Raw genomic sequence first — 27,427 nt, 5'->3', positions numbered from 1 at the left:
TGACATACACTTTTTTGTCATCTTATTTATCAGAGATATAGAGAGTAAAGGAGATTTAGGGTGTTTTCTAGGACATCGGATTAAACACAATCAAGTACTAACTATTATAAGATGACATCAAGTGAGTTAGAAAACATCAATATTGTATTTGTCTTGGAATAGAAAGAAAGGAAAACGGGTTTGGGGTAAGGTTAGGAAATACGCATATATTCTCAAGAAAGGAAGGGATTTGGGCCTGAGTTGAGGAAAAGTCTGGAGGGAAGTTACCTGCCAGTAACGGAGCACACAGCGTCTTCCGCCCCTTGTGGATCTTGGCCCAAGTCTTCACGCAGTCTTAAGTGCCTCCCAGGGAGGCAGAAACTGTCAACTGTGACACTGTGATGGTTCAAATTAGTTTTACATGCAAGGTCAGATAAACAGATCTAGGGTGATGTCTTCCTAAGTCACTTCCTAAGTGACTAGTACATGATATTACTATGAGATGGGAGGGAGAAACAAATACCTCCTCATCCCACAGAGGGTTATCATTCAGTCATCTGAGGCAGGTAACATTTATTCTGAAGGGATTCAACTAAATTATAATCTTAATGACCAAAAAGTATAAGAGACTGGTTATTGGATCTTTTTTATTCCCCCATGTTTTGGAGGGAGGAGAGGAAGGGAGAAGGAAAGCATTTGGCACCTGAAGTTGGGGGGAGGGTGGTTGGTACATGAGGCCTCTGGCTGGCTTGAAGAGTGGTTACCCAGAGAAGGCGAGGGATGCAGATGGTGAGCAGAAGGCTTTGCAGTCTGGCTGACTCGACAACTTTGCTGAGGAAGGACCTCCTTAGACTTCAGTGGGGTGGGGATAAATAGAAGGCATGCACTGAGCTATTTTAATCACACAGCTGCAGATGAAGGCAGTTCTACGTGGTAGGATTTGGGAAGTTCTATTTTTAAAAGCACGATTGCCCTTACTTAAATTAAGGAGCCAGATCCCCATTAATTGGTGCTAATATTTATGTCATCATACAGTTTATACAATACTATTTTCTTATATCATTTTTGTTATTGATGTAAAAGAATTTCCTTGCCTGATGTAAAAAAAAAACTGGGGGCTATGTACGGTGGCTCACACCTGTAATCCCAGTACCTCGGGAGACTGAGGCAGGAGGATTGCTTGAGGCCAGGAGTTAGAGACTAGACTGAGCAATATAGTGAATTGCTGTCTCAGAAAAATAAGAGAAATTAGCCAGGTATTGTGGCACATGCCTATAGTCCACGTTACGTGGGAGGCTGACGCAGGAGGATTGACTGAGCCCAGGAGTTTGAGGCTGCAGTGAGCTATGATTGTGCCACTGTACTCCAGCCTAGATGACAGAGTGAGACTTTGTCTCTTAAAAAAATTGGGGGGAAGCTATATTTAGAACCAGTATTTACTCTTTGTGTCTCTTCCTAGAACCCTGCTGCCCACCCAATTTCTGGACTGTTCTTGCTATCTTGTTTCTGAACCTAATGTTTTATGGTATATACCATGCAATTAAAAATATAGCTGCTTCTGTAAAATTATTTAACTAGCTGTTTCTCATATTCCATTAGAAAGAATAAATTCAGGTTGTCCAGCTGATAGGAAGCGGTGACAATAAAGTGCAACTACTTTTGGAGCACCGTATTTATTCTTCAACCCTCTTGTCTAAAGGATCATTTGGAGGATACTATAAGCATGGCACTGTTCTCAGTGTTAACAATGTGTGTTGTTTTTTTTTCCCCTGCATCTATTCAGCTCTGGTACTTAGCATAAGTTTCACTTCTACATTTTGTACTTTTCTGATATTTTGTCATTAGAATAAATTCAGGGCTTTGTAGATTTGGCCACACACCTAGGAATAAAGTTTCATAGAATATAAAAAATATAGTCAATTTCTGCCCTTTCTGGAGGAAAACTTGTGCAACACCTTTAGAGCATTTTGGCATCAAAATAAGAAAATAAAACCTAACTGTAGTTACATGGTTTACATATTTGTTAAATTATGATCACTGCTTTGGAATCATCCAGATGTTCTATGGGTTTTTGTTCAATTTAATTACATTGAATTATTTTCTGAAATTAAAAGGGCTTGTTTATTCAATTCTCTAGTGTCATTGCCTTTGTTGACTGCTGGCAATTTTAAATTAAAATCATTATTCTCCATAATTCCCATACTTACAGAGTTTAGCATTGTCTGTATCTTCCCCTGGGCTGAACTAAAGAGCATAACTTTTTGTAATGTAGTACATTTTGCCCAAGATTACGTTTCTTAAAAGAAAGCATTTGTTTTTTTCTTTAGGTTATTGTTTGAAGAACAGGCTTAAATATAACTGCCAAAGCATTGCCAAAGCTTTCTTTAAAGTTGACATATATCAGAAAGATCTCCTTTCTACTGAGGGAGCTTTGTCAATCTTCAGACTTAGTAATATCTTAATCCCAGTTTGTGGTACAAACTTGGTTTTCTTTAGTGTTTCTTTTTTTATAGAAAAAAATGGAATGGTTGTTTTAAAACTTCAGCCTCCACCTTTGTGATCAGAAAAAGGAAATCTTATTATATTTCTAGCTTTTCCAATTTCTACTTCTTATCAATAAATTATTTCCACTATCAAATAGAAACCTTATTTGTGTCACACTTTGACCTCCAGTGTCTTTTCATCTAAGTAAGTTTCTGTTTGTCTTGGCCACTTGGGCTGTGTTTCTTCTTCTATACCTGCTTCACTTACGTATATAGTTTAACGTTTTCTCCTGTACCTTTGTAGGATTCACTCAACGCTTAGTGTCTTGCAGGTAGTATCTCACATTCTTTTCTCTCTTTTATTTGCCTGGTTCACGTGAAGGTTGGACCGCTTTCATTTCCGTCCTAGTATTCATTAAGATGGCTAGGTGACAGCCCTGGAATCTCACTTAGTAGTATTCTGAAGACTTTCATCATTTGTAACTTACTTTTTGCAGTTCCAGTGCCATTGAGTGAAGAGCTAGGTGGTCGGGAAGGTAGATAGTAACCTTGAAAAGTAAAAGTATCATGTCACGATGAAACAAAGACAGTGGGGCTTAACGACCATGGTAGTGAACCACAGAGTCAAACGCTGAAGAAAGTTTTGGTAATTAGGAGTCATTGGCACATAAAGCAATTTCTGTACAGTGTAGTATAGATTATTCTTTTGAGAAATTTAGTGGGGCCAGTAATCTGAGAGGAAAGACACCTTCCCAGGATGTGCAAGTGCTTGGATTACCTTAAGCTGACCAATATTTTTGAAGAGATAAAAGAGTAAGTAGAGGGTAGAAACTGCTCATGGACAAGAAATGGTGATGAAGCAGGGAGGGATGGGGCAGGAAGGGGAGGCGAGGGAGAAGGAATTTCGAAATCGATGCATCGTAAGTTCTGTCATCTGAGACATAGGAGGAAAGGTAGACAGGTTTGTGGATGGTACTGGAAATTTTGAGATGGCAAAGAGGAAATGCCATGTAGAGGGATTTCCCTCTACTCAGTAAAATGGGAGAGGAGGTCACCTGCTAAGTGGAGTTCAGACTGGGGGCCTCAGGACAGTATTTGCCAGGGAGAGCAGCAAAAGTGGAATGCAAAGCTGGCTGAGGAAAAGTGCTGGCTCAAATCAATCTGCTGCGTGAAGCCTTTCATCAGAATCGTTTGACTAGCAAGGAAAGTATTTTTTTCTTTCTTTTTCTATTTTGTGATTTGTCTGGAGCACAGTAGGAAAAATAACTTGGAACAAATGAAGTTATACCAATTGGCCTCATATTATTTTTGTTACTTTTTTCCTGAGCTTAGACTAGCATCTCCTCTAACTGAGAAAGCCCAACGCCATCACTATAGTAAAAAAAATTCAAGGTGTTTTTGGTTGAACTTGACATTCATCCCAAGTGCAATTTTGCGTATTATTGTAAATCAGGGAAGCCATCAGGCCCCACTCTACCTGACTGCCCTACTTTTGCAACATGTACTGTCAGTTCTTGCTGTTTTCTACATGGTGTTATGCTCGTTCTTGTTGCAGTACCTTTGCCTAAGGTGACTTCTTCACCTGTCAAGTGTTGCCCCTGCCCATCCACACCTCCTTTATACTTAACTAGGTGGTTTTCATCTTTGAAGACCTTGGCTTAAACTTGACCTGTTTCATAAAGCTGTCTAAAGCTGTAGCTGTCCTTTCTCTCTCTCTCTCTCTCTCTCAATAGTGAATTCTGCTCAGTTCAAATCTTTATTTTCATATTTTTCCCCGTTTTCTTAGGTAGACTGTAATTTTCCTGTGAGAAGGACCATGGCTTCTGTGTATTTCTTTTAGATCCATATGTATTAAGTCTTAATAAATGTCTGTATGGAATTGTTTGTAATTGGTGTTTTATGTTCACATGGTGACCCCAATAGTTGATATTTAAAATCTGTACAATCTCTATATTTGCTTTTTATTGTGATGCTATAGGTAATGGTTGTTATGATTAAGTATTTTTGGTGTTTCAGTTCCTCTTAATAAGCTTTATTAATTTAGTAATTTAAAATGTTATTTTTAATTTGAGTTTTATTTTTCTTTCTTCATTTTCGTGGTTCTGTACATGCTTGGTTGGTCCCAATTCGTGACTCTTAAGGATGTCATGGTAACCTGGCAGAGAGAATCCTTGGGTTAAGTTGTTCTTTCCTCCCTTCTCCGAGATGTGTTCATCTGCTATGATCTGCTCCCTCAGAACTCTTTTTATTCTTATAATTCATTCCTGATGATACAGTTATGTTTTTTATGCACTGGATTTTTTACTATTCCATCTCATGTAGGCAATATAAAACCATACTGTGTCTATGAGATATAAATATATATGTATACACATACATACACACACATATATCCATATAATCTCATAAGGATATGTACTAATACATGTAATAACTTTTAAAATTTAACTCATAATTATTAGTAATTCCATTTATCTTGCAATTTGGTTCTTATTGGGTACTGGTACTTTGCATGGCTTATTCAAGCCAAGGCACTTTTTATGCAATAAAAAAGTACAAAAGAAACATTTAAGTTGAATAGTGAATTTATTATAAAATAATTACAAAATATATTTGTTATTTATTACAATATAAATAAATTTATTACAAAGTTACAAGTGACATAAAAATACATATTTTTGTTTATTTTAGGAGTCAAACATTCTAAGTCCAGTGCAGGATGGAACAAAGAAACCTCAGATCGACAGCAATAAGAGCAACAACTACCGTATTGTAAAGGAGGTCAGCAGATATAAAATATTTTTATATAGATTTATATTTGCATGACAAGTAATTTTTGCTTATATTTCATATTTAATATTGTTATTTGTTATATTGAATGCTTTTCTTTTTCTTTTAAAAGATTTTGATCAGGCTAAGTAAACTCTGTGTGCAGAATAAAAAGTCTCGGAATCAACATCAACGATTACTGAAAAATATGGGGGCTCATTCGGTCGTGTTGGATCTTCTGCAGATACCCTATGAAAAGGTTAGTGCTTAGTTATTTTTTTTCTTTAACGTTTAATTTTGATACAATTTCAAATATTTAGCAAAATTACCAAGAATTTTTTCTCCCTTAATTATTTGGGAATAATTCACCCACCTGATGCCCCATCACCCCTGAGCCCTTCATTGCGTATTTCCTACAAACACAGGCTCACTTCTGCACAGCCACACCACGGCCTTCCAGTAGGAAAGAGCATGGCACTCCACTGCCTCTCATCCCTGCACACTCTTCACGTCTTTGTCATTGTCCTAATCGTGTCCTGTTTCACTAGAGGAGGAAGGAGTGAGGGCAGAGCAGGAGGAAAAGGGGTGAGAACAGGAGAGAAGGAATGGAAGGAATAGATGCTGGGAGAAACAGGAAGGAAGAAGTATGAGAATGAGGGATGGAGAAGGTGGGGGAAAGGAAGAAAAAAAGGAAAAAGACAGAAAAAGCCAGATATACAGACACACTGGGAAGTGGGGGGGGGGCATTTTTGGGAGAGGAAGAGGTAGAGGGCCAGGAGGGTACAACAGAGAGCGGGGAGGAGTGAGATGAGGGGACAGAGAGGGGAATGCAGCACGGGGAGGTGGGGGTTAAGGCAGGGGAGGGAGAGGTGGCTCTGTGCAGAGATGAGTAACGTGGTGGACAGTCAGAAAGGGGAGTAAAAACAGTGGGGCAGGGAGAAAAATAGTTCATGGGTGAAAAGACATATTTTTGGTAACACTTCACTCTCCTGTGTTTGTTTTTCTGCATCACGTGCTACTCTTTAATTTACAGAATGATGAAAAGATGAATGAAGTAATGAATCTAGCCCATACGTTCCTACAGAATTTCTGTCGAGGACATCCACAGAATCAAGTTCTTCTTCATAAACATCTGAATTTGTTCTTAACTCCAGGTGTAAGTATTTTAGTGACGTCTAATATTTATAGTTAAGTGTGCATCAGATTTGTTTTAGTAACATTAATGAATATAATTTTATTAATTTTCATCATCTCATTTTTTCCTTGTAGGGATTCTCTTCCTAAAAGCAAATATCTTATATTTCCATTAAGGAAACTTTTAAAGAAACTTGAAAAATTACATGAATTGTACATGCAAATGATAACTTCATTTATATGTGTATAGTTTAATGTCAGGAAAAAGATATGGTAGAACAAAGGACTAATTCTACAATACCATGACTAAGATAAATATTGAAAACTCAAAGGTGGAGTTTGCCCTAGTCTGTAAAATGTGTTTGAGTGGATTTGAGGGAGGGAAGAGCTAACTTTGAATTTTAAATTAATCTCAAGAATACTGTTGCCAGCATCATGCACTTTATGATAATAAGCTCCTTTCTTTAACTAAATTCCTTTGTTATCTCAGTTTTCCTTTAGTAGTTAATGATCTCATTGCATTTCATAAAAGACTTGTACAGAAAATTAACTATGGCTTCGTATAAAACTGATCACAAGCAGGGAAATTAGTCTAAATACTGTAGAATAGAAAATGGATCTTGTCAGAATTACAAGGGCACGTTCTTCTGTGTTTAGCTCCTTGAAGCAGAAACCATGCGGCACATCTTCATGAACAATTACCATCTGTGCAATGAAATTAGTGAGAGAGTTGTGCAGCATTTTGTGCACTGCATCGAGACACATGGCCGCCACGTGGAGTACCTGAGGTTTTTGCAAACGATTGTCAAAGCAGATGGCAAATATGTGAAGAAATGCCAGGATATGGTAATGACAGAGGTATGTTCTCAGTTTGCATTTTATCAGCTTCACATAAACAATATGTATTTTCTGTTAATTTAGAGTGAAAACAACCCCAACAACATAGGTTTGGAAAATAATTTAATCATGACTACTTAAGAACAAATACATTTTGCTTTAATCTAGTGAAGCAACGTGTCTTAAGTTGGTTTTATGATTTTCTAAGAGCTGACTTTTCTTTTATATCAACAATGAATTCATGTATTTTAAATAATGAGTAAAATCCTATGAAATGTTATAGATGATTTGGAATTTTGGAATGAAAGAGACAAAATTTTATATCTTTAAGTTTCCGATAATATAACAAAGACAGATGAACTCTGTCTTTCCAGTCCCTTTGTTGCTCTGTTTGTGAAATACAGAATGGGTGTCATCTGTCACTGTTTGCAGAATGCTTTAAAGAGAATCAAACCAATTAATAAAAACTACTCATCAGTGATTTATTATAACATGTGGAAACTTGCTATTTAGAGTAAGTTAATAATTTAAGAAAAATGAATGGATGAAATACTTCATTTATTTTGCCTTTTTCATTTTGATGTTTGACATTGAATGATATTTATGTAATAAGGTACTAGGAACCAAGTGTCATATGTTGAAGAACTGGCAGCTCAAAGAGCCTGTTTGGGTAAATCATTGCTCTGTGATCTAATGGTTGTCTAGTGGCCTGTATGGATTATCCATTCATGGCTTCCAATCAGTTATATAGTAGATTATATTGGTTTGGGGGAATGATCATATATATATATATATATATGCATATATACCTTAAATTTGGGCATGGGGAGATTTTCATGTTGATTCAATATGAGTTCTTCCTACCACATAGAAATCTTAAAATTAATTCAGCTGAAACTTTTGCATTGTTAAATGTAAAATATTGTTATTAAACATTTTAAGGAACAATTTAAACTTGTAAAATTTACCTTTTTCTTATCTACATTTACATTCACATTAGTTCTTCCTTGCCTATAAATGTGGGAACTAATTTGATTTTGTATCAAGGAAAGAATTAGAATGGGAAAGCAGCCAATATGTAAGCCAGTCCTATGACACATATCACGTGAAGTGTTTCTATATGTAAAGAAGTATTTGTAATGTTATATTATGTTAATATGTGATCCATATTTTTGAGACATATGCATTCTCTTTCAACAAAAATTTCAAAGTAACCCAAGTAATTGGCTTATCAATTTAAATATAATAAATAGAGAAAAAAATTGTATATCCTTTGTTACCCTCCAAATTTCTCACACTGTGATTAGAAAATTGGTGCTAACAATAGATGGACAATAAGACATTATAGAGTTTGAGCAATAAAATTACCACCTGCTGCAATTCTCCACTAAAATTATATAAACAAAATATGGATGAAAATTTATGTCCTAAAAGCTCTTACCTCTTCATTTCTTTGTCTCTCCCATTTTGAAGTCCTCTTTTTTTCCTTATTTCTCCCATCTATGATTTTATCTTTATTCTCTGCTGATACCTCCCATGACACATGGAATTTTCCAGATTTTTATAGAGTTGTGTTTGGCTCAATGTACTTGCTTACTTATTCAGTCACTATTGAAGTGCATGGGGACTTTTATTATGGCTTTGGTAAAATTATAAGATTTCTCATGCTTCTGTGGTAGAGGTCTTCCATTTGAAGTGGAGGGAAATAACTTTATTCTTTTCCAGGTTTAATTTCAGTGTAACTCTCTGATGAACAATTTACTATCATCTATGTCATTTAATTCTTGCCCCATCTGCTGCTCCTGTATCTCTCCGACTGGTTTTGATAGCATTCGTAACTGATCCCTTGGCATATGACTATAATCTTTTCACCACCCTGCCTTGGCATAGCTCTGCTTTTGCAGTATTATCTATGTTTATGCAAAGAGATACATGTGTATCTCTTCAGATAGAGCAAGCCTTTGGAAATAATTGCAAGGATGAACATTTGGACTGCTATGTAGACTCTCTTATTATCATTTCAGTTGATAAATGGGGGTGAAGATGTGCTGATATTTTACAATGATAGAGCATCATTTCCAATCCTTCTCCATATGATGTGTTCAGAGAGAGACCGAGGGGATGAGAGTGGCCCCTTAGCCTACCACATCACCCTGGTGGAGTTGCTGGCAGCATGCACAGAGGGGAAAAACGTCTACACTGAAATCAAGTGTAATTCCCTTCTGCCCCTGGACGACATAGTGAGGGTGGTGACACACGATGACTGCATTCCTGAGGTAAGCCTGACAAATGCTTAGCGGCTGTAGAATCACTATTAATTTTTAAAGTTTATGTAAGTCCAGAAGTCTCCCATATTAATAAGATCATATATTTAGTCAAGGAATTGTATTTAGCTATACAGTGTGGAAAATTTTAAAAGAGCATAAAAAGGTCTACTTTTTAAATAAGGTGTTCTGAAAGGAATTATGAAAGAAGATAAACCTTTTTAAACTATATCCACTGTTTACTGGAAGCTACTACACAAGTCTCGTGAATTCTAAACGTGGCAGTGTGACTAAACAGAAAGGTTTACGTGTAACATCTAGTGTGTTTTTGAGCATAAACTAGGTGCTTGATAAATGATTCCTAATCATTGATTGGAGAGGCTAGGATAGTGCTATTGCAGGACCACGTATTATTATTATTAAATAATAGAATCTGCAGGTTTACCTGGCTATATGGAATAAATGCAGTTTTGAAAATGTGCACACACATTTTGCTTTATTCACACATCATCTTTGGTCCTAGTTTGCCTCTGATGATAGACAAAAACTCAGTAGAAGCTGGTTGTCAACTCACGAGGCTTCCAGAAATGTGCATTGCAATAATTTCTTTCTTTTCCATTGTTGTGGTGTATTGTTGCAAAGTTCATAAATGTGTGGCAACATGCTGAAAATGATATAAAACCAAACACTTAATCACAGTAACTTAAAAAGGTGTCAGATGATGTTTACTTCCCAACTTTCAAATAGTCCTAGGTAGTGGTGGACTTGAAAGTATATTTTTGTGGAATTGTTGATACCTCAGCTCAAGGATACTTCATGACTTGATTGCTTTGAAATAAAATGGCAAAGAGGAAGTATAGTGCCGTGATGAAATTCACAGGTTCTGTCCTTATTTGAGGTCCTGGTTGCGGCCATGTGTTTTCCTACTTGCAGTTCCTTCTGACTACACCACTCTTGCCTCTTGTATTCACCTAAGTGACTCCACTTCATCCTTCAGATCTTGATTCAAGCCTTTCTTCTTCTGGGAAGACTTCCCTGGCCTCCTTTAGAAAATGTGTTAGAGTCTATAATTTGAAATTTCAACTTTATTAGCTAACAAATATCTGTTGCCCAAAATTATACGCTTAATGAGGGTAATAACTGGGTCTGTTTCTAGTCACCATTATCGTATATGAGCTGGAGCCTACACTCAATAAATAGGTTTTGAATGAGTGAACAAATGAGTGAAAGAATGAGTCAGAATCTTGGATCCATATCTTCCTAGTTGTGTAACTGACTCCAGCAGGTTTCTTAACCTTTCTAATCTTCAATTTCCACAATTTTAAAGTGAAATAATTGTCATGTGTGCCTGATAGGGTAGCTGGAGGATTAGATGAAATAAGATAATACATACTGAAGGCTGAGGGTGTTTGGCACGTAGCAAACACTGAGTGAAGCCAGCTGCTGTCAGGATGTTGTGATAGTGCCTGAAAGGCTCACATTCTCCCCACCCTGTGCCCATCCTGACATAGGCACTCTGCCGTGGATGGTGTGGTTAGACCTCAGTCAAACACAGGGAATCACTTGGGTGGTGAAGCTGGTCCTGCATTCCTTGTGAGTCTAACTTGCATTCCATGAATCCCCTAAAATTGTTCACTTGATTTTTTTATGTGTATGCATTTTTTTCTGGGGAGATTTATAGCATTCATCAGATTTTTATAATGAAAGAAACAAAAAAAAATGCAAACAAAAAACTACTGTCCTATATACTTTAGAAATGCCATATTTCTATCATTTATCCTCTATCATATCAATCCTTTATGAGGAATTTTGCTAATTCTGGAAAGGAATCTTACTACATCTTAAAATAATACAATTTTGTTAGGGGGTAAACTATGAGCTTGTTTCTTCTCAGAAGAAGAAATATAAATATTTTTTTAATGGCAAGGAAATATTATTTAGTCAACATATTTAAGTTCTCATAAATAGTTGGTGGGAATATAAACTAGTACAGCCACTATGGAGAACAGAATGAAGGTTTCTCAAAAAACTACAAATAGAACTGCTATATGATCTAGCAATCCCACTACTGTGAATTTATCCAAAGGAATGGAAATCAGTATATTGAAGAGACATCTGCACCCCCATGCTTATTGCAGCATTACTGATAATAGCCAAGACATGGAATCAACCTAGATGTCCAACAATAGATAAATGAATAAAGAAAATGTAGTATATGTAGACAATGGAATACTATTCAGTCATAAAAAAGAATGAAATCCCGTCATTTGCAGCATCATGGAGGGAATTGGAGGACATTATGTAAAGTGAAATAAGCCAGGAATATAAAGTTAAACACACATGTTCTCACTCACTTGCAGAAGCTAAACAAAGTTGATCTCATAGAAGGAAGAGGTAGCACAGAGGATGCTAGAGGCTGGGAAGGGGTAGCGGGAGGGAAGGATAGAGAGAGATTTGCTGAAGGATGCAAAATTACAACTAGGTCAGAGGAATAAATTCTAGTGCTCTATACCACTGTAGGATAACTATAATTAGCAATAATACATTATTAAGTTTCAAATAGCTACAAGGAGAACATTGAATTTCCCAATACAAAGAAATGATAAATGTTTGAGATGATAGCTATGCTGCTTACCCTGATCTGATCACTATACATTATATGTAATCACACCACTGTTTCCTACCAATATGTATAATTATTATGTGTCAATTAAAAAATTTAAAAATTTAACAATATTAACTTTATATTAGCACCCTCTTGGTTACAAGTGACAGAACCCTGACTTAAACTAGTTTAAACAAAACAGGAATTTTATTGGCTCCTGTACTTGGGAATCAGAAGGATGGCTGTTCAGATGGATCCAGAGGTTTAAACAATGTCAGAATTATTTCCATCTTTTGTCTCTTTTTCATTCATCCTTCTGCCTCATTCTCTTCTTCTGGGCATAGTTTTCCTCCACATACCTGGAGAAGATGGTTTCTTAAAGTTCAGGTTTACCTTTTGTTTCACTTTAACAATGAGAGAAAAAAGAAAGAAAAGAAAAAGGAGGAAAAGGAAGAGGAGGAGGAGGGGGAGGGAAAAGAGAAAGAAAGAGAGAGGGAGAGGGAGAGGAAGAGGAAGGGCTTTTGACTCCTAATGTCTCAGATGTGATAGACTTGGTTTGAGTGAAGTGCCTGTTCTCACACCAGTCACTGGACTCCGGGGGATGGAGGGCTAGGCCATGTGTTCACCGCTGGGTCAGTGGGGTATCTTAGCTAACCAAGGGAAATGGGAATGCTTTCTGGGTAGACACGAAACATGCTATAATCTACTATAGGAACTAACACAGATTTTATATTGTCCTTTCATAATTGATACTTGAGAGTGAACAATAAAGAAAACTTAACTTCCTTTTGTATTTGAAACTTGCACAGGTGAAAATTGCTTACGTGAACTTTGTTAATCACTGTTATGTTGACACGGAAGTGGAAATGAAAGAAATCTATACAAGTAATCACATATGGAAATTATTTGAGAACTTCTTGGTGGATATGGCAAGGGTAAGTTACGCTTTGACCGTTAGTTTATTGCACGTTTAGTAAAGGTCATCAACATATATTTTGACTAAACAGTATTAAACATGTGGATGAAAACTTGCAATTAAACCCACTCCTTTTGATTTAATTCGTTACATTCATAAAGTTGTGACTGAGTTTCACAAGATTGTGAATGAGATTTAATGAGTTAATATACACAAAATATTTATACCTAGTACAGTGTATATAGCAACAGATAAAGTATTCATTTTTACCTTTACAACTGACTATATTTGTCTGTTATTAAATGGAATCTTAGTGGCCTTTTTACACTGGTTAGAGAAGACATTTGGCAGAGATCAATTACAAACCGCAGATGAAAGAGACCTTAAGAGGCCTTAACCACTGCTTTCAGGCAGATAGGTACTTGTTGGACTACTCAGGACTTAGTGTGGCCCACTGTTGCCTATTCCAAGTCTTCCCTGGAAACATGCTCCAGTAATTTAATCATCTGGTGTTTTCCATCATGTCAACCAAGTTATATTCTGCTTTTTCTTTCAGTCTATTTCGTCTTGTTTGTTTTGTTGAGGGGTATTGGTGAGAACATGTGGAGCTGGTTGGCATTTGCTAGATCTCTTGATACTGAATAAATGAATAAATGAAGAAAGAAAAGAAGGAATCTTCTTGATAGATAACAATTTTCTTTAGCACGTCTTAGCCTTTTCTTTTGTATACTGAGTTATCATAATTTCTAGGGTCTATTATTTTAATCTTTTTTTTCTTTTAACTCTTCTCTAGTTTTCCCTTTAAAGTTACGGGACATGATGTTCAAATGAGGGTTTCACTAATAGAAGATGGTGTATAGATCATTCCTTAGACCTATTATGAGTTGTGGTGGCCTGCCCCAGTCCCTGTGGCCTGCCTGCATTTCTGAGTGCAGGCGGCTTTATGTAGGCCACATATAGATGGATTTGGAAGAGAGGGATTAGTGAAGTCCGTATTTCCACCATCTGACAAGAACGGACGCTGTTATCCGTTAGCTCACTGCCTCCCTACACCCCTTTCTGAAAGGAGAGACAACAAAATATATGTAGTAAAACACTGACTACAGACAAAGACATCCCAGAGCACCCTTGTACAATACAGTGAATCATGTTTTATTCCAGACCAGGAACTCTTTTTATTCAGTCAAGGTTTCCAGGTGAAATGTGCTTATTTTACTTTTAGTGTGGTATAGTGTGTAAAGTAAGGTTGTTCCTGTTTTACTTCATTTCTATAGAACTAAAAGCTACTTGCTACCTTTATCAGGTAAATCTGCACTTGTAGAGAAACCATCGTGTTTTATACAGCATTTAATATAGCACTCATATTTAACCCCATTCACCTTGAGATAACCTTGTATCTGTCCAGCTAGAAGTACCAGAGACCTTGAACTACAGGAAGGCTTACATGCCAATGACTGAGCTTTAAGATTGCACGTGCAGGAAGATATTAAAGAGATTATAGACTGATTTGCAGAGTTGCACAGGGCTACGGACTAAAGATAAGCTTGAAAAGGACCAAGGTCACATTCTAGGCAGCATGAGCTATAAAGCTGAAAGGATTTTTATTTTTTAAGCTAAGGAAAGCTGATGATAGCTGCCATTGATTATACCACCTTGGAAACACTCTTCCCATTGATGTGTTCATCAGGCAAATGCATACAAATTTACATTCTTTTTTAAAAAAGTACACATGTAGGAAGGATTTTTATTTTAACTATTTTTATTATGTATATAATTAACATTATGTATTATATAAAGGTGCTAGGGGAATTTTAAGGTCTTGGTCTATTCACTCTTTGTGTCCAACCACAGCTGCTTAACTATATCACAAAGGTAGTTATTTCCTTCTTGTTTCCCTCTTAGTTGTATTTTAAAGCAGCAGCTCTCTAATCCCTTCACCAGGTTGGACAGGAAATCACCCTTCTTCCTGTTTCAGGGAAGAAAAAGGAAACCTGACTTTCCTGCATCTGGGATTTCTCTTTCTCCCCCTGAAGAAAGATTAAGGAGCTACCAGAAAGTTTCAAATTCAAGTTACAAAAATAAGTATGGTTAAATGAGGAAAGTGTGGTCTTCTGGGCAAATTTTCAGTTCAGTGGAGCAATGGTTTTCAAACTTTAGTGAACATCAGAATTGGGCTTGTTAACGTACAGATTGCTGGGCCCTGTCCCCAGAGTTTCTGATTCAGTGCATGTGAGACTTCGCATTTTTAACAAGTTCTCAGGTGGCACTGTGGCTGCTGGTCCAGGGACTACACTCTGAGAATCGCTGTAGTAGAGCATGGTGGTTAAGAGTAGGAATGTCACAGGAGTTAGCCAGACCAGAGTTCAAGTCCAGATTCCGCCTCTCACTAGCTCAGTTATCTTGGGTGAGGTACCAAACCCCTTGGAACCTGAGTTTCCTTATTTGTAACATGAATACGATATTAACACGTTCCTCTTCAGGTTACTGGGAGGATCCAATGAGATAATGCATATGAAACTTTTAGTACATACTAACAGCTAGTAAGAGAGTTGGTAACATCATTGTCCCCAGGATTATTACAAGGTTATATGTATCCTTGTAAGTAATATTGAGAAGCTTCCCCAAGACCTGTACCAAATAATGTATTAATATAACCAAAAGGAAGACTATCCAGCATAGACAAGAGCTGGATTCACATCCGTGAAGCTGGACATACACAACAGTAGTTGACATAAATAGCCAGCCACCTATGAGATGAAGCAAATTCAGATGTTCCAACAAAACTATGAAATCCTGGAACAGTTGATTTACATCATTGAGAAATGATAAAGGTAATCTATCTGGAGGAAAGGGATTTGACAAGTTAGACCTAAAGAATCACAGCTTCTTAGGGTTGGAAGAGACTAGTAGTCAACTGTATATCCACTACGTAGTCTTCAGCACCTACTTGGATATTTCCATTAACAATGATCTTAATACTTTTTGGGACAATTAGTTTCATTATTGCACAACTTTATTTGTAAAAAACTCTTATATTGAGCCAAATTTTTACTTTTCATAATTTTTACCTATAGTAAATTTTTACTCATAGTTCTTTCTGCAGCAACATATAACAATTCAACTGAACAAAGATGGGGGTATTTACCATAAACACCTCCTCACTAGTGATCCACTTTGAAATGATAAAATTATATAACTTAAAGGAACTTAAGGTCATCTCGGTTGGCCTCATAATCTTGCCTGTGGGCTCCAGAGAGGTGATTTGCTAGGTGACTCTCCTAGCTAGTTCCAGAGTGGGAAGTTTGCTGCAGCCTAATCCAGTGCTTTCTTCAAACAGCTTCCCAGATATTTTACGATAGCCCTCACGTCTCCCATTATTTTCTCCATGTGGTTCCTCTTCTGATTTGGTTTCTGGGATCCTTGTTTCAGCATACTTTTGGGTTCCCTCTGGTTTGTCTGTGTTTTTGTTTAAATATGTGGCATTCAGGATGGAACCCATACTTCAGGCAGGGTCTGGGCAGCACACTTTTATTTTAGTAGAAATTTGGAGAACAATTTTGTTTGAAAGGCAAATGAAATATTAATATATATTGGCACTCACATGACCTTCCACCTTTCTTCTCATGTTTTTCTGGAGTCAGCACTGCCAGAATCTTTTTGTTTGTTCGTGCGTAAAGTCACCTTTATTAGTATCTTTCATTTTCCCGTTTGCCTCCCCTCGTGTCTTTTATTTTGTTAAGACTCATATAGGAAAATTTTCCCTAAAATATTGTTTTTAGTAAAATGGTGCTGTATCTCTCTCTATATATCTATATCTGTATCTATGTCTATCTATCTATCTAGGTATCTTTCTGTGTGTCTATAGTTTCACATACTTATTCCATTTTGATTTCCTGACAGAGAGAGAATCCATGTCCCATAAGTACCCCAGATCTAGACAGGCAGCAAAGCTATTAGTCCCATGAAAAGTTGTTACACTGTCTTTTAGAGCATTTAACAACAGCCCACTTTGATCTATGTTCCAATGCAGCTATTATAAAATTGGTGTTTGTAGGGCAGAAATGCCCTTCTTGTGCTTTATAACTGATTGTTGTTGCATAGTCAGGGGATTGGAGTCATTATTGTAAAGCACATGGAGGGAGTGGACTGTGATCAGTGTTAGCCTCAGACTGTATTTTTTCTTTGAAGATGTTCCCAATTTTGCCATCAATGTCATGGTCCTATAATGACCAACAGTACTCTAAGTAATGTATAGGCAGAATGAAATTAGACCAAGAAATAATTTAGAAGGTGCACCTAACTCGGTGTCATGTCAATGTCCCATCAGTCATTGCTTAGCAAGACAAATCAGTGTAGTTCACTCTCAGATAGTTCACTTGAGTCATTGGCTCCCTTTACTTAATTTACCAAATAAATAGGTAGGAGATAGGAGTAAAGATAGAATTTATGTGTTCCTTGAAACGTACTTTCCCAGTTCTTTAATTTGATGGGATTAGATGGGTTTTCTCCCTCCATCTATTCTCTATATAGCAGCCATAATGACTGAAGGAGGAGGAGGACGGGGGTGGGAGGAAGAGGAGAAAATGGCTGTAGTTTCAGGTCACTCCACTGCTCAGATTCCTCTAGTGACTTCCTGTCTAACCCAGAGTAAAAGCCTGCATGATTTGGGCTCTACCCTGACCACCCCCTTCCCCTTGTTCTCTTACTGTCCCCCAAGCCAGCTCTCTGTTCCACCCAGCGGCCTCCGTGCTGCTCCTCAAATGTGCCAAACATGCCATCTTAGCACGTTTGCATTTTCCCGGGATGCTTGACTCCGAGATATCCCCATAACTTCTTACTTTTTTTCTTTTAGGTTCCTCCTTAAAAGTCACCTTATTAGAGAGGCCTTCACCGGCCACCCTATATGAAGTAACAACCTCTTTCCTCTGTCCTCCCTATACTTGCTTCATTTTTCTCGACAGAGCTCATCACTACCTGACTTTTATATATGTATTTGTATTTGTTTCAGTAGAAACAAATGAAGGGCGGGGATTTTGTTTTGTTCACTGCTGCGGGCCTGACCTGGAACAGTGTCTCACACATAGTAGATACTCAATAAATATTTGCGGAATAAATAAATGTCAAATGAAGGTAAAAATATCTAAAAAGTGGATTTGAAAACAAAGTAAGTGTGGTCTTAGGCACAGAATTAAGTAGACATATCAATGGAATGAAATAAATAGCTAGAAACAGACTTTTACTTTTGTAAGATCTTGATATATAATAAATTACTGCCTATTATTGGGAAGACATTGGTTATTTCTAGGGATTGCCAAACTTTTTCTATAAAGAGAAAGATAATAAATATTTCAACTTTGTAGGCCACTATCACAAGTGTTATAGCACTTACTTTAGGGAAAGGAGCCATAGATAATACATAAATGAATTGATATGGCTAGATTTGACCCATGGTCTGTAGGTTGCCTACCTTGGATTATTAAGTTAATAATATAAACACCATTAAGGTAGTAATTTTTGTTTATTTTGTTCACTGATGAATTCCAAGTTTGTAGAACATTCTTGTACAGAATAGACAACTCAACAAAAATTCTTCATTTGAACTAAATCAAAATGACTATTGACAACACTGGCTATTGGGATGAAATGAACTGACATCATATAATAGCAATAATTGCAATGAATTTTAGAGCTAAATGTAAGCAAAAATGAAACAATAAAAATGGATGGGAGTGTAGATGAATATTTATCTGCCTTTGGATGAGAAAGATCTTTTTAAGTAAAAGCAATAGATGAAATTAGCTAAGGAAAATCATAGAAATTTCACTCTGAAAATTTAATACTTAAGTACATAAAAACATCAAAATGGAAAAAGTTACTGTGTACTTTAAAAAGGATAATAACCATCACATAAAGAACTTAGATACATTGATAAAAACTCTAGCAATCTAATAAGAAAATGGGCAAAACCAGGCATTCATGATTTATAGAAGAGGAAATACAAGTAATTAATAAACCTCTGAAAAAATGTTTAACTGTTAATAATTTTTAGAATAATACAAAGGGAAATAAGATCCATTTTTCAACCATCCAAGTTGCAAGAGTGAAAAGATAATATTAAATGTTGGTGATGATTCAGGGTATACATTTGCATGTCCTCTTGACGAGAGCATAATTTTATGCAGTCTTTCTGAAAAGCATTTGGAATGCCTTAAAAAAACCTTCACACCTTTTTAATGTGTCAAGTAATTTACCTTCCAAGAATCTGTCCTTGGGAAATAATTAGAAATGCTATAAAGAATTTATGGTCAAAGAAGTTCAGCATACTTTTATAATAACATACAGTAGGGAATATTTTCAATATTTAATATTAGAGGACTGCTTAAATACATTAAGAGAACATTTTTGAGAATTTTTAATAATGCGAGAAATGCTAATGATTAAGTAAAAAAAGGAAGATATGAAACTGATTATCCAGGAATGATTTTAATTATGTAAAATATATATGATAGAGCAAAAAGGTTAGAGGAAAAAATTCCAAAATGTTAATCATAGTTTTTTATCTGAATTGTAGGATCATGGATAATTTTCATTGTCCAACTTATTTTTTTCTGGATTTTTTCAGACTTGCCATGATTAATATATACTGATATTATGGAAATGTTATCTTTTTCAAAAATGAATTTAAAATTCTAAGAGAGCCCCAGTTGAGTATATGAGTAGACAATTCACATAAAAAGGAGATATAGAAAGCAAATGCTTAGAAAAGTTTTGGCCTTACCAATAAAAGAATGCAAATTAAAATACATATGAGATATCACCTCAGATATTTAGAGGAATATTTTTTACAGTCTGTGAGGAATACTAAAATGATCCTTACAATTTGTATTCCTTGGTCTATATGATCAAAAGTATTTTACTGGCTCTGGAGCTGCCCTGCCCTGTGCCACTTGCCACATGTGGCTATTTAAATTAAAATTTTAATTAGGATAAATTAAATGAAATGTAAAAATTGAGTTCCTCAGTTGCACTAGCCACATTTGAAGTGCTCAGTTGGCACATGTGTCTGATGGCTATGAGATTGGACATGACAGATTTAGAATATTTCCATCATGGCAGTAAGTTCTACTGGACAGTGCTGCTCTAGCATCTGATAACTAGCACAGTCTGTCATCCTTGAAGGGTAGCAGTCACTTTTAGAGCAGAAGAGGAGGAGGAGGGACATAGTATATTAAGGGGAAAAATTCAGACATAATTGTGTCTAGAAAGTTCACTTAATCTTTTCTTGTTCCATAAGTAATTTTAGAAAACCTAGTATGTGCTTAGGTGCTGCATGTATAGTGGTGAGCAAGACAGCCTCGTTCATGGTGTCCAGGAATGCGTATTCTAATGGTGGAGACGGTTCTTTACTTACTCTTCCCCCAGAAACCTCCATTGCTGCTTCTGCTTCTGCCTCCTCCTTCAGTTCTTTGTTAAATGTTGCATTATACAGAGATGCCACCCAAGTAATTTAAATACATGGTGATCCTTGACCATACTTACCCTCCTGCAGCCTTTCCTGTACCTCTTACCTGTCTCTATTTTTCTCTACAGTCTATTTTTTCTATTTTTACCACTTAACATGTTATGTATTTGTTAATTTGTCTATTGTGTGTCTCTCTTGATTAGGAACATTGTTTTGTTTGATTCACTGTTCTATCTCCTAGTGCAATATTTAGCTTTAATTTAATAATTTATGTCCCTATGCAGCAAGCCATGAAATTTGACAAATATATAGTAAAATTCATCTGGAAGTAGAAGAGGACACATATTTTAAAAGGTGGATTTTTTTTTTTCTTGGAAAAGGTGATGGTACACTTGTTTTCTCATGTTGTAGAACACATTACATATTGAGAATCATTTCATTCTATGGAGTTGGGTTAAAATACTAAAAAAAAAAAGAAAAATTCAGGCAGTATACTAGAGATCTGGGGAGAGATTTAAGTAGTCATTAGTGACAAATTATAAGACAAACCTCAAGGAACCTAAGAGTGAGGCAAGGAATCACTATCTAATAAATATTTGGAAGATATTTGAATATAAGTATGGGAAAAAATTAATCAGAATCCATAAGTTAGGTCACCTACAGCAGAAAATTCAAGATAATTTAAAGCAGGGATGGGGAACATTTTCATATTGGAAGGATACATTGATTTATCTGTAATCAAATAAGGCCACATTCAAGAGACTTCAATTAGATATACTTAAAAATGTACACTATGTTGTAAACATCTAACTACTATGTACTTAATAATTTCAAAAAATGAAAACCATTTGTTAATTTTAAAGTTAACTAACCTTTTAATGACTTTGTTGTGTCTGCTTTTTGTTGGAAAGCATCTAATATTTAGTTGGAGCATGGAGGTCCACAGTTTCAATTGATCCTCTAAATGGGTATCAATCATTTGTGACGTTAAGGGTGTCTTGATTTGGCTTAGGTAGGAGAATGTAGATTCACAGCAATACATGGTTGAAATGCAAGAAAGTATTTTTTAGGGGATGTTCCTGAAGTCCATGGGTATTCTACTGCATTTTGCTATATTTCAAGCGTATCGTTCTTAGCATCAAATGACTTTAAAATGTCATCTATTGAGAGCTCAATCAATTCCGTCTGTAGTTCTTGGAGATACCAAGTAGGGGAAGCTGAAATGCTAATTTGAGTGTGATGTCATGATTCTCAAAGTCAGTGAACCTTTCGTTGTATTCTCCAATTAATAGGTCTATAACAGCTGCATATTCTTCAAATGATTTGCATATATCATCCTGCTCATGAGTGACCTTTGTTAACTGGGGAAAACGTTCATCTGAAATTTCCTTTCAAAGAAGTGTTTTGAAGAAAGATAGCCTTTTTGGAAAGGCTTGTATTTTTTGCAACATATCATATAGAGACTTAGTTTTACCTTGCAAAGAAATATTCAAGTTGTTTTGATTTGACATGGTGTCACACAGAAATGCTTCATTCCTATAAAAATCTCTTTTCAAAATTCACATTCTGATTGTGTTCTTCATAAAATATAACTATCTGTTCTCACACAGATAAAATTTTGGCTAACACATGTCCCTGTGAAAGCCAACACACTTTAGAATGATACTGCAAAATCACACTGAAAACCTCAGTGTTCAACTTTAGCATGTTAAGAAACTGAGGATGCTGCATTGCATTTGCACAAATATAATTAAAAATACTTAAAACTTGTTGCAAAGTGTCACTTAAAATAGTAGCTTTAGCACAGAGCTTTTGCTGATGCAAGATATAATGAAAAGAAATGAGAGCATCTGGATCTGTTAATACTTTTTTTTATCTGTGCAATAAACCCTTCATGTTTTCCTGTCATGGAAGGTGCACTGTCTGTACACACACTCACTAAATTCGCCAAATTCAGTCCAATTTCACATTTATCTTGAAAGTTGTTGAAAATATCTGTTCCCTGCATTGTGTTTGTAAGAATGGCCAAAGTGAGTGACTCTTTGTAGCAAAGAAAATCTTCTGTTATGACCCAAATGAAATATAAAACCTATGCTGAGTCAGTAGTATCAGTTAATTCATCCACAGCGATTGAGTAATATATATTTTCCTTTTGAAGTATTGCATGAAGTTGTTCTGTTAAGTTGAAGGCTAATTCATGCTGCTGATCAGTTATGGTTCTCCTTGAAAGAGGCAGTTGTTTGTACTTTTAAACATTATCAGGGTCTAAGCATTCTACAACTTCGACAGTGCATTCTTTCACAATTTCTACGTCACTGAATGGCTTCCTTTTTTTCCAGAGTATACAAGCTACTTTATAAGGTGCTTTCAGTGACCTTATTTCCAGGTCTTATTGCTGCTCAAAGGAATTGTCTTTGCTTTTCCTTTCCATCTTTTAATTTCTGTAATACAACCTTTTGTGCCTTTCCCTCTAATTTAAAATATTTATGGTCCTTATGAGTGTTATAATGCTGATGAGCATTGACTTTCTTTAATGTTGATTTTACAGTATCACAAAACAAGCAAATCCTCTTATCTTTAGCAGAAACAAGATAATATTGCAATTCCCAATTGTCATTAAAAAATCTGTTTTTTTCCTTCAGTGTTCTCTTAGTCTTCTTTGATGTGATGGGTTGTTAAGCAGACAGAATTAAAAAATACTGTTGAACTGTGCAACTATTCACAAATTCCACTTCAAACAGAAACACAGTACACCGTCTGATAGCAGACTGGTGTACTTGACCCCCCCGCCAGTCTCCTGTGTTAGTGATGCCAGTCAGGCTGGGGGACGATAGAGCTAAATCATGAGTGTAGCAGCCTTCAATTTAGCCCTTATGGCTTACTAATCTTCTAATTGTGCTGGTCAACCTGGGAGGATCATTTTGTTGAAACTTATTTTATTCTTTGGTACTTTAAATATGTTCATTTTAAAAATAAAATAATAGTATAAAAGATGAACAAAAATGTATTAATAAAAATAAAAGGATTTGTTCTGTAAAATTTGGATTCAGTCAAAAGGCCACACTTAAGGATCTAGAAGGCCACAGGTTCCTCACCCCTGGTTTAAAGAGTAAGAAAGTAGAATAAAAATGTATACACTATTCTTTTCTTTTGTAGAAGGAGGTTTTTTCCTTTTTTGTATTAAATAAATAGTAATGATCAAAATAAATAATATTGCCTGAATGCTAAAAAGTAGTTTATACAATGAAATGTAATGAAATAAATCTTCTAAATAGTCAGAATGTGAAGATACACATGAAATGACAACTTAAAAGAGCTTATCAAAATATGTTAAACTCATACATAATGTGCAGTCACTATCCAGGTTTTTGGAAAGTGGTTTACAGCAGCAGTCCCAAACCTTTTTGGTGCCAGGTACCAGTTTCATCGGAGACAATTTTTCCATGGTGGGGGGTGTGTAAGGGAGAGGAGGCATAGGTGGAGCTCAGGGGGTTATGTGAGCAATGGGGAGTGGCTATAAATACACATGAAGCTTTGCTTGTTTGCTTGCCAGTGTGCTCACCTCCTGCTGCCCCCTCTCCCTGCATTTTGCATTTCCTAAGTTTCACGGAAGACAATTTTTCTACTCATGGGGGTGGTACAGGGGTGCAGAGCTCTGCAGCCTGGTCCCTAACAGGCCACAGACTGCTACCGGTTCACAGCCCGGGGTTGGGGACTGAAGGTTTACAGGGTTTGAATTACTTGTGAATGACAGAATATAGGAATGAAATGGATGTATGAAAAGTGCGGCCTATTAGTGATGTAATAAATGCAAAATAATTCATTAAATTGACAAAAACAATTATAATTTGCAGGTATAGCAGTCAGTTCCAGTAAGAAACACATGGCACACTCTAACAGATGTAGGTAGAGTTAAAGGAACCAAGAAGGGATGGGAGAGCACCCAGGAATTTTATCCCCACTAAGCCTGAGGGCACGTGGGGTGGGAATTAGTACTGGAGCCTGGAGAGAGCTTGGAGACATGGGGAAGGGATCTAATAGGAGATGTACCAGAGAATAGAGGCTCCACAAGAGAGGGACATGGAGGCAGAGGTACAATGGGTGCTTGATTTCTTTCTCTTCCACTCTGTGATCTGCCAGCGCCTAATGAGGTGGGGAACCTGTGGCCTCCAGTCCACATGTGGCCCTCCAGATCCCCAAGTGTGGCTCTTGACTGAATCCAAACTTCACAGAACAAATCCCTTTATTAAAAGAGGTGCAGCAGAGGAAAATGAAGTTTTTCTTGCCTCCTTTGCTTGCTTAAAAAGAACAATCTTGAAATCAGAATCCTGTAGCTGCCCCACTGGACCAGAGCCCCAAAGGAAGAGCTTGTTGGTGGTAAGGAGGGAGCATCCTATGTATCCATACATAGTTTGTTGATAGCGTTGTTAATTTATTATTTTAGAGGATCAGCCCAGCAAGCAGTATAAAACTGTCTACATAACCTCATCTGGTTATGACATATACAAAAAAAATATTAAAGTAAAAACAGTAATTTTGCATAATTCTTTATAAAATAGCAAAAAAAAAAAAAAGGAAATCACATCATAAAAGACTAGCAAGAAGGAAATAACTAAGAATATAAGAAAATGATTTGTAATATTGCTAATGTATACCTCAACTCATTCCAAAACTGGATTAAAGCATGATGGTGCATTAGAATGATGGAATAAATATAGCCTTTTAAAAACGAGTGTTTAGATAATGACAGTACATGAAAATGTTTTATAGGAAATAATGTTATGTGAATAATATGTGCAAACAGATTGAAACTTTTAAAGTATGTGTATTACACATAAAAAGATCATTTGATGTGATGTAATTTTATCTGAGCCATTTCCAATCTTTATTGTAACAGGAAAATAAATATAAATAAAGTAAAAAAAGAAATATTAATATTTATTAGGTTATTTTTTTCTAAAAAGTTTTTAAAAATTTTAAATAGAAAAGTAGCTTCCTACATTTCTTGGTTATCCATGATATTACAGTGTAGGATACAAGGTAGAAACGTTATTCATATGGAGGAGAAAAAATATCTTGAAAAATTATTTGAATTTCTTGTCTAAATAAATTGAGGAATAGATTCCACAAAGTTTTGTAAAACACACACTTTTCATAATCCAGAATTTTGAAGAAAGTTTTTATCTAGAAATAGATTGCTTTTATTAATTCACTTACTAAAAAGCAAATTTCTGGGTTGTTCTCTGGCAAATGTCCAGTTGCAGATAATGGAGTGTGATACTATAATAACTCCAGAGAGAAAAGTCACTGGATGAGGAAGAGGGTTTTTTGAGTTGGTTGTGATAGAATTGGTCTGCTACCTCTTCAACTTTAAGATATATTTAACCTATGTATCAAAAAAGTTCATTGTAAAAGCCAGTGCTAAAAAGATACTCAAAGAAATAAATCCTAATTCATATCCATCACGGGAAAATCAATTTTATATTAGTTCTGAGACCACATTAAATTTTAATCCTAGGTTAGATGTTCTCCAAATATAGCCTAACCCAAAGTTAACCTAAAAGAAAATGAGTTCTTAATCTTTCTTTCATTTTGCAAAATTACTTCACTGATTCATTCATTACACAAACATTTGTTGAACATCGTTTATGTGCCAGGCACTATGTTATTGTTATATGCTGGAACAATAACTAGAAGATTACATAATTTGACATAATTTATTTCCTTTAGCTGCACTGTTCCCTTCAATAACCCTAGCAGATTAGATGCACTAAAAACCTTTTAGTTTTAATAACAATGTCAAGTAGGTGTCATTTAATAGTTGAGGAAAAAATGAACTGCCCAGATGGGAAGTGACTTAGATGCAAAACAAACCAAACCCTGTCATCTTTCTTTCACCTCCACTGAGCAATGGTACATCTGTTTCCCAAACCAAAAACCCTGGGACACATGGTTTGAGAAGAGAATTTTTCTCTTTCGTGAATTCGTGTGAAAGGTTTTAAAGCAAGACTAGATTAAATTTCATTTACTCATTCTTTTGGTTAAGCACCTTATTGAAAAGAAAAAGAAATTACATAAAAATTTGGATTGTCTAAGAACATCTGGAACATGTGGCCACCATATTTACCCACCAGAATTTTGTGAATATTTAAACTTTCTTTCTCTGCTCCAGTTTTTCAGGCTTTTCTCAAACCCTCTGCTCTCCCCTCCACCTTTTTCTTCTTCTTTTTATCTCCATGTTTCCTTTTCACTACTCAGCTTTTTTTCAGGTGTTTTCAATCATGCATCTTAGCTTTTACAATTTGTCTACCCTGACACACTTCAAAATGTACAGTTTAGCAAAATAACCGATTTCTGCCTCATTTAATCAGATGTAAAGATTAGAATAGGAACTAGGGCTGTTCTTTCCTGGTCTGTCCCCAGCCCTAGTATTGTTTCTTCTGGCTTAGCTAACGCTGAAAAGAAGGCATGCAAACATGTACTTCATGCTCCCCAGATAGTCTGTAGATGAAAACGTCAAAATTGTTGAAAAGGGTTTGATTTATCTTCTCCTACCTTTCTATTTACCTCTCCAGATATTTTCTGTGTTTGCATTGAGCCAGGTATTCGAGTGGAAATGTGTGGAGATATAAACCACCATTAATCACATTCACCCCTTTCTTATGACTGTTTCCTCTTTGGTTTCCTCATATTGAGTGGAAAATTGTTTTCTAGCAAAGCCAAGCTTGGGGACAGAGGGAGAGTTTGCGGTGCAAGAGAAGGGGAAAGCAAATCAGGAAGAAGGGGCTGGAGGTGTCTGTGAAAGAATTCTGCACCAAGGCTGAACTGCCAAGCAAACTTGAAGGAGAAGCTACTGCAGAATGATGAAATTTTAATGGATTTCAGGCAGAAATGCTTCTATTCTAAACAGCTTTAGAAACAGAAAAAATGTTATTGACAACTATTTCAGGACAATATTTAGATGGTTCCATTATTGAG

At 36.1% G+C, this 27,427-nt stretch overlaps 1 protein-coding gene across 3 annotated transcripts in view; it reads left to right on the top strand.

Moving 5' to 3' along the window:
• Positions 1-27,427, top strand: part of ITPR2 (inositol 1,4,5-trisphosphate receptor type 2) — a 462,476-nt gene that overhangs the window by 199,879 nt on the left and 235,170 nt on the right. For all 3 annotated transcript variants that reach the window (XM_069490734.1, XM_069490735.1, XM_069490733.1), the window contains exons 27-32: positions 5,154-5,243; positions 5,365-5,490; positions 6,265-6,387; positions 7,023-7,223; positions 9,227-9,478; positions 12,881-13,006. In XM_069490734.1, coding sequence (XP_069346835.1) covers positions 5,154-5,243; positions 5,365-5,490; positions 6,265-6,387; positions 7,023-7,223; positions 9,227-9,478; positions 12,881-13,006 — 918 coding nt within the window. The remainder of the gene's footprint in view (positions 1-5,153; positions 5,244-5,364; positions 5,491-6,264; positions 6,388-7,022; positions 7,224-9,226; positions 9,479-12,880; positions 13,007-27,427) is intronic.

The sequence above is a fragment of the Eulemur rufifrons genome, chromosome 16 (assembly GCF_041146395.1).
Source record: "Eulemur rufifrons isolate Redbay chromosome 16, OSU_ERuf_1, whole genome shotgun sequence".
NCBI lineage: Eukaryota > Metazoa > Chordata > Mammalia > Primates > Lemuridae > Eulemur > Eulemur rufifrons.
The sequence above is the reverse complement of the archived record's forward strand: the minus strand, read 5'-3'. Positions and strand labels throughout refer to the sequence as shown.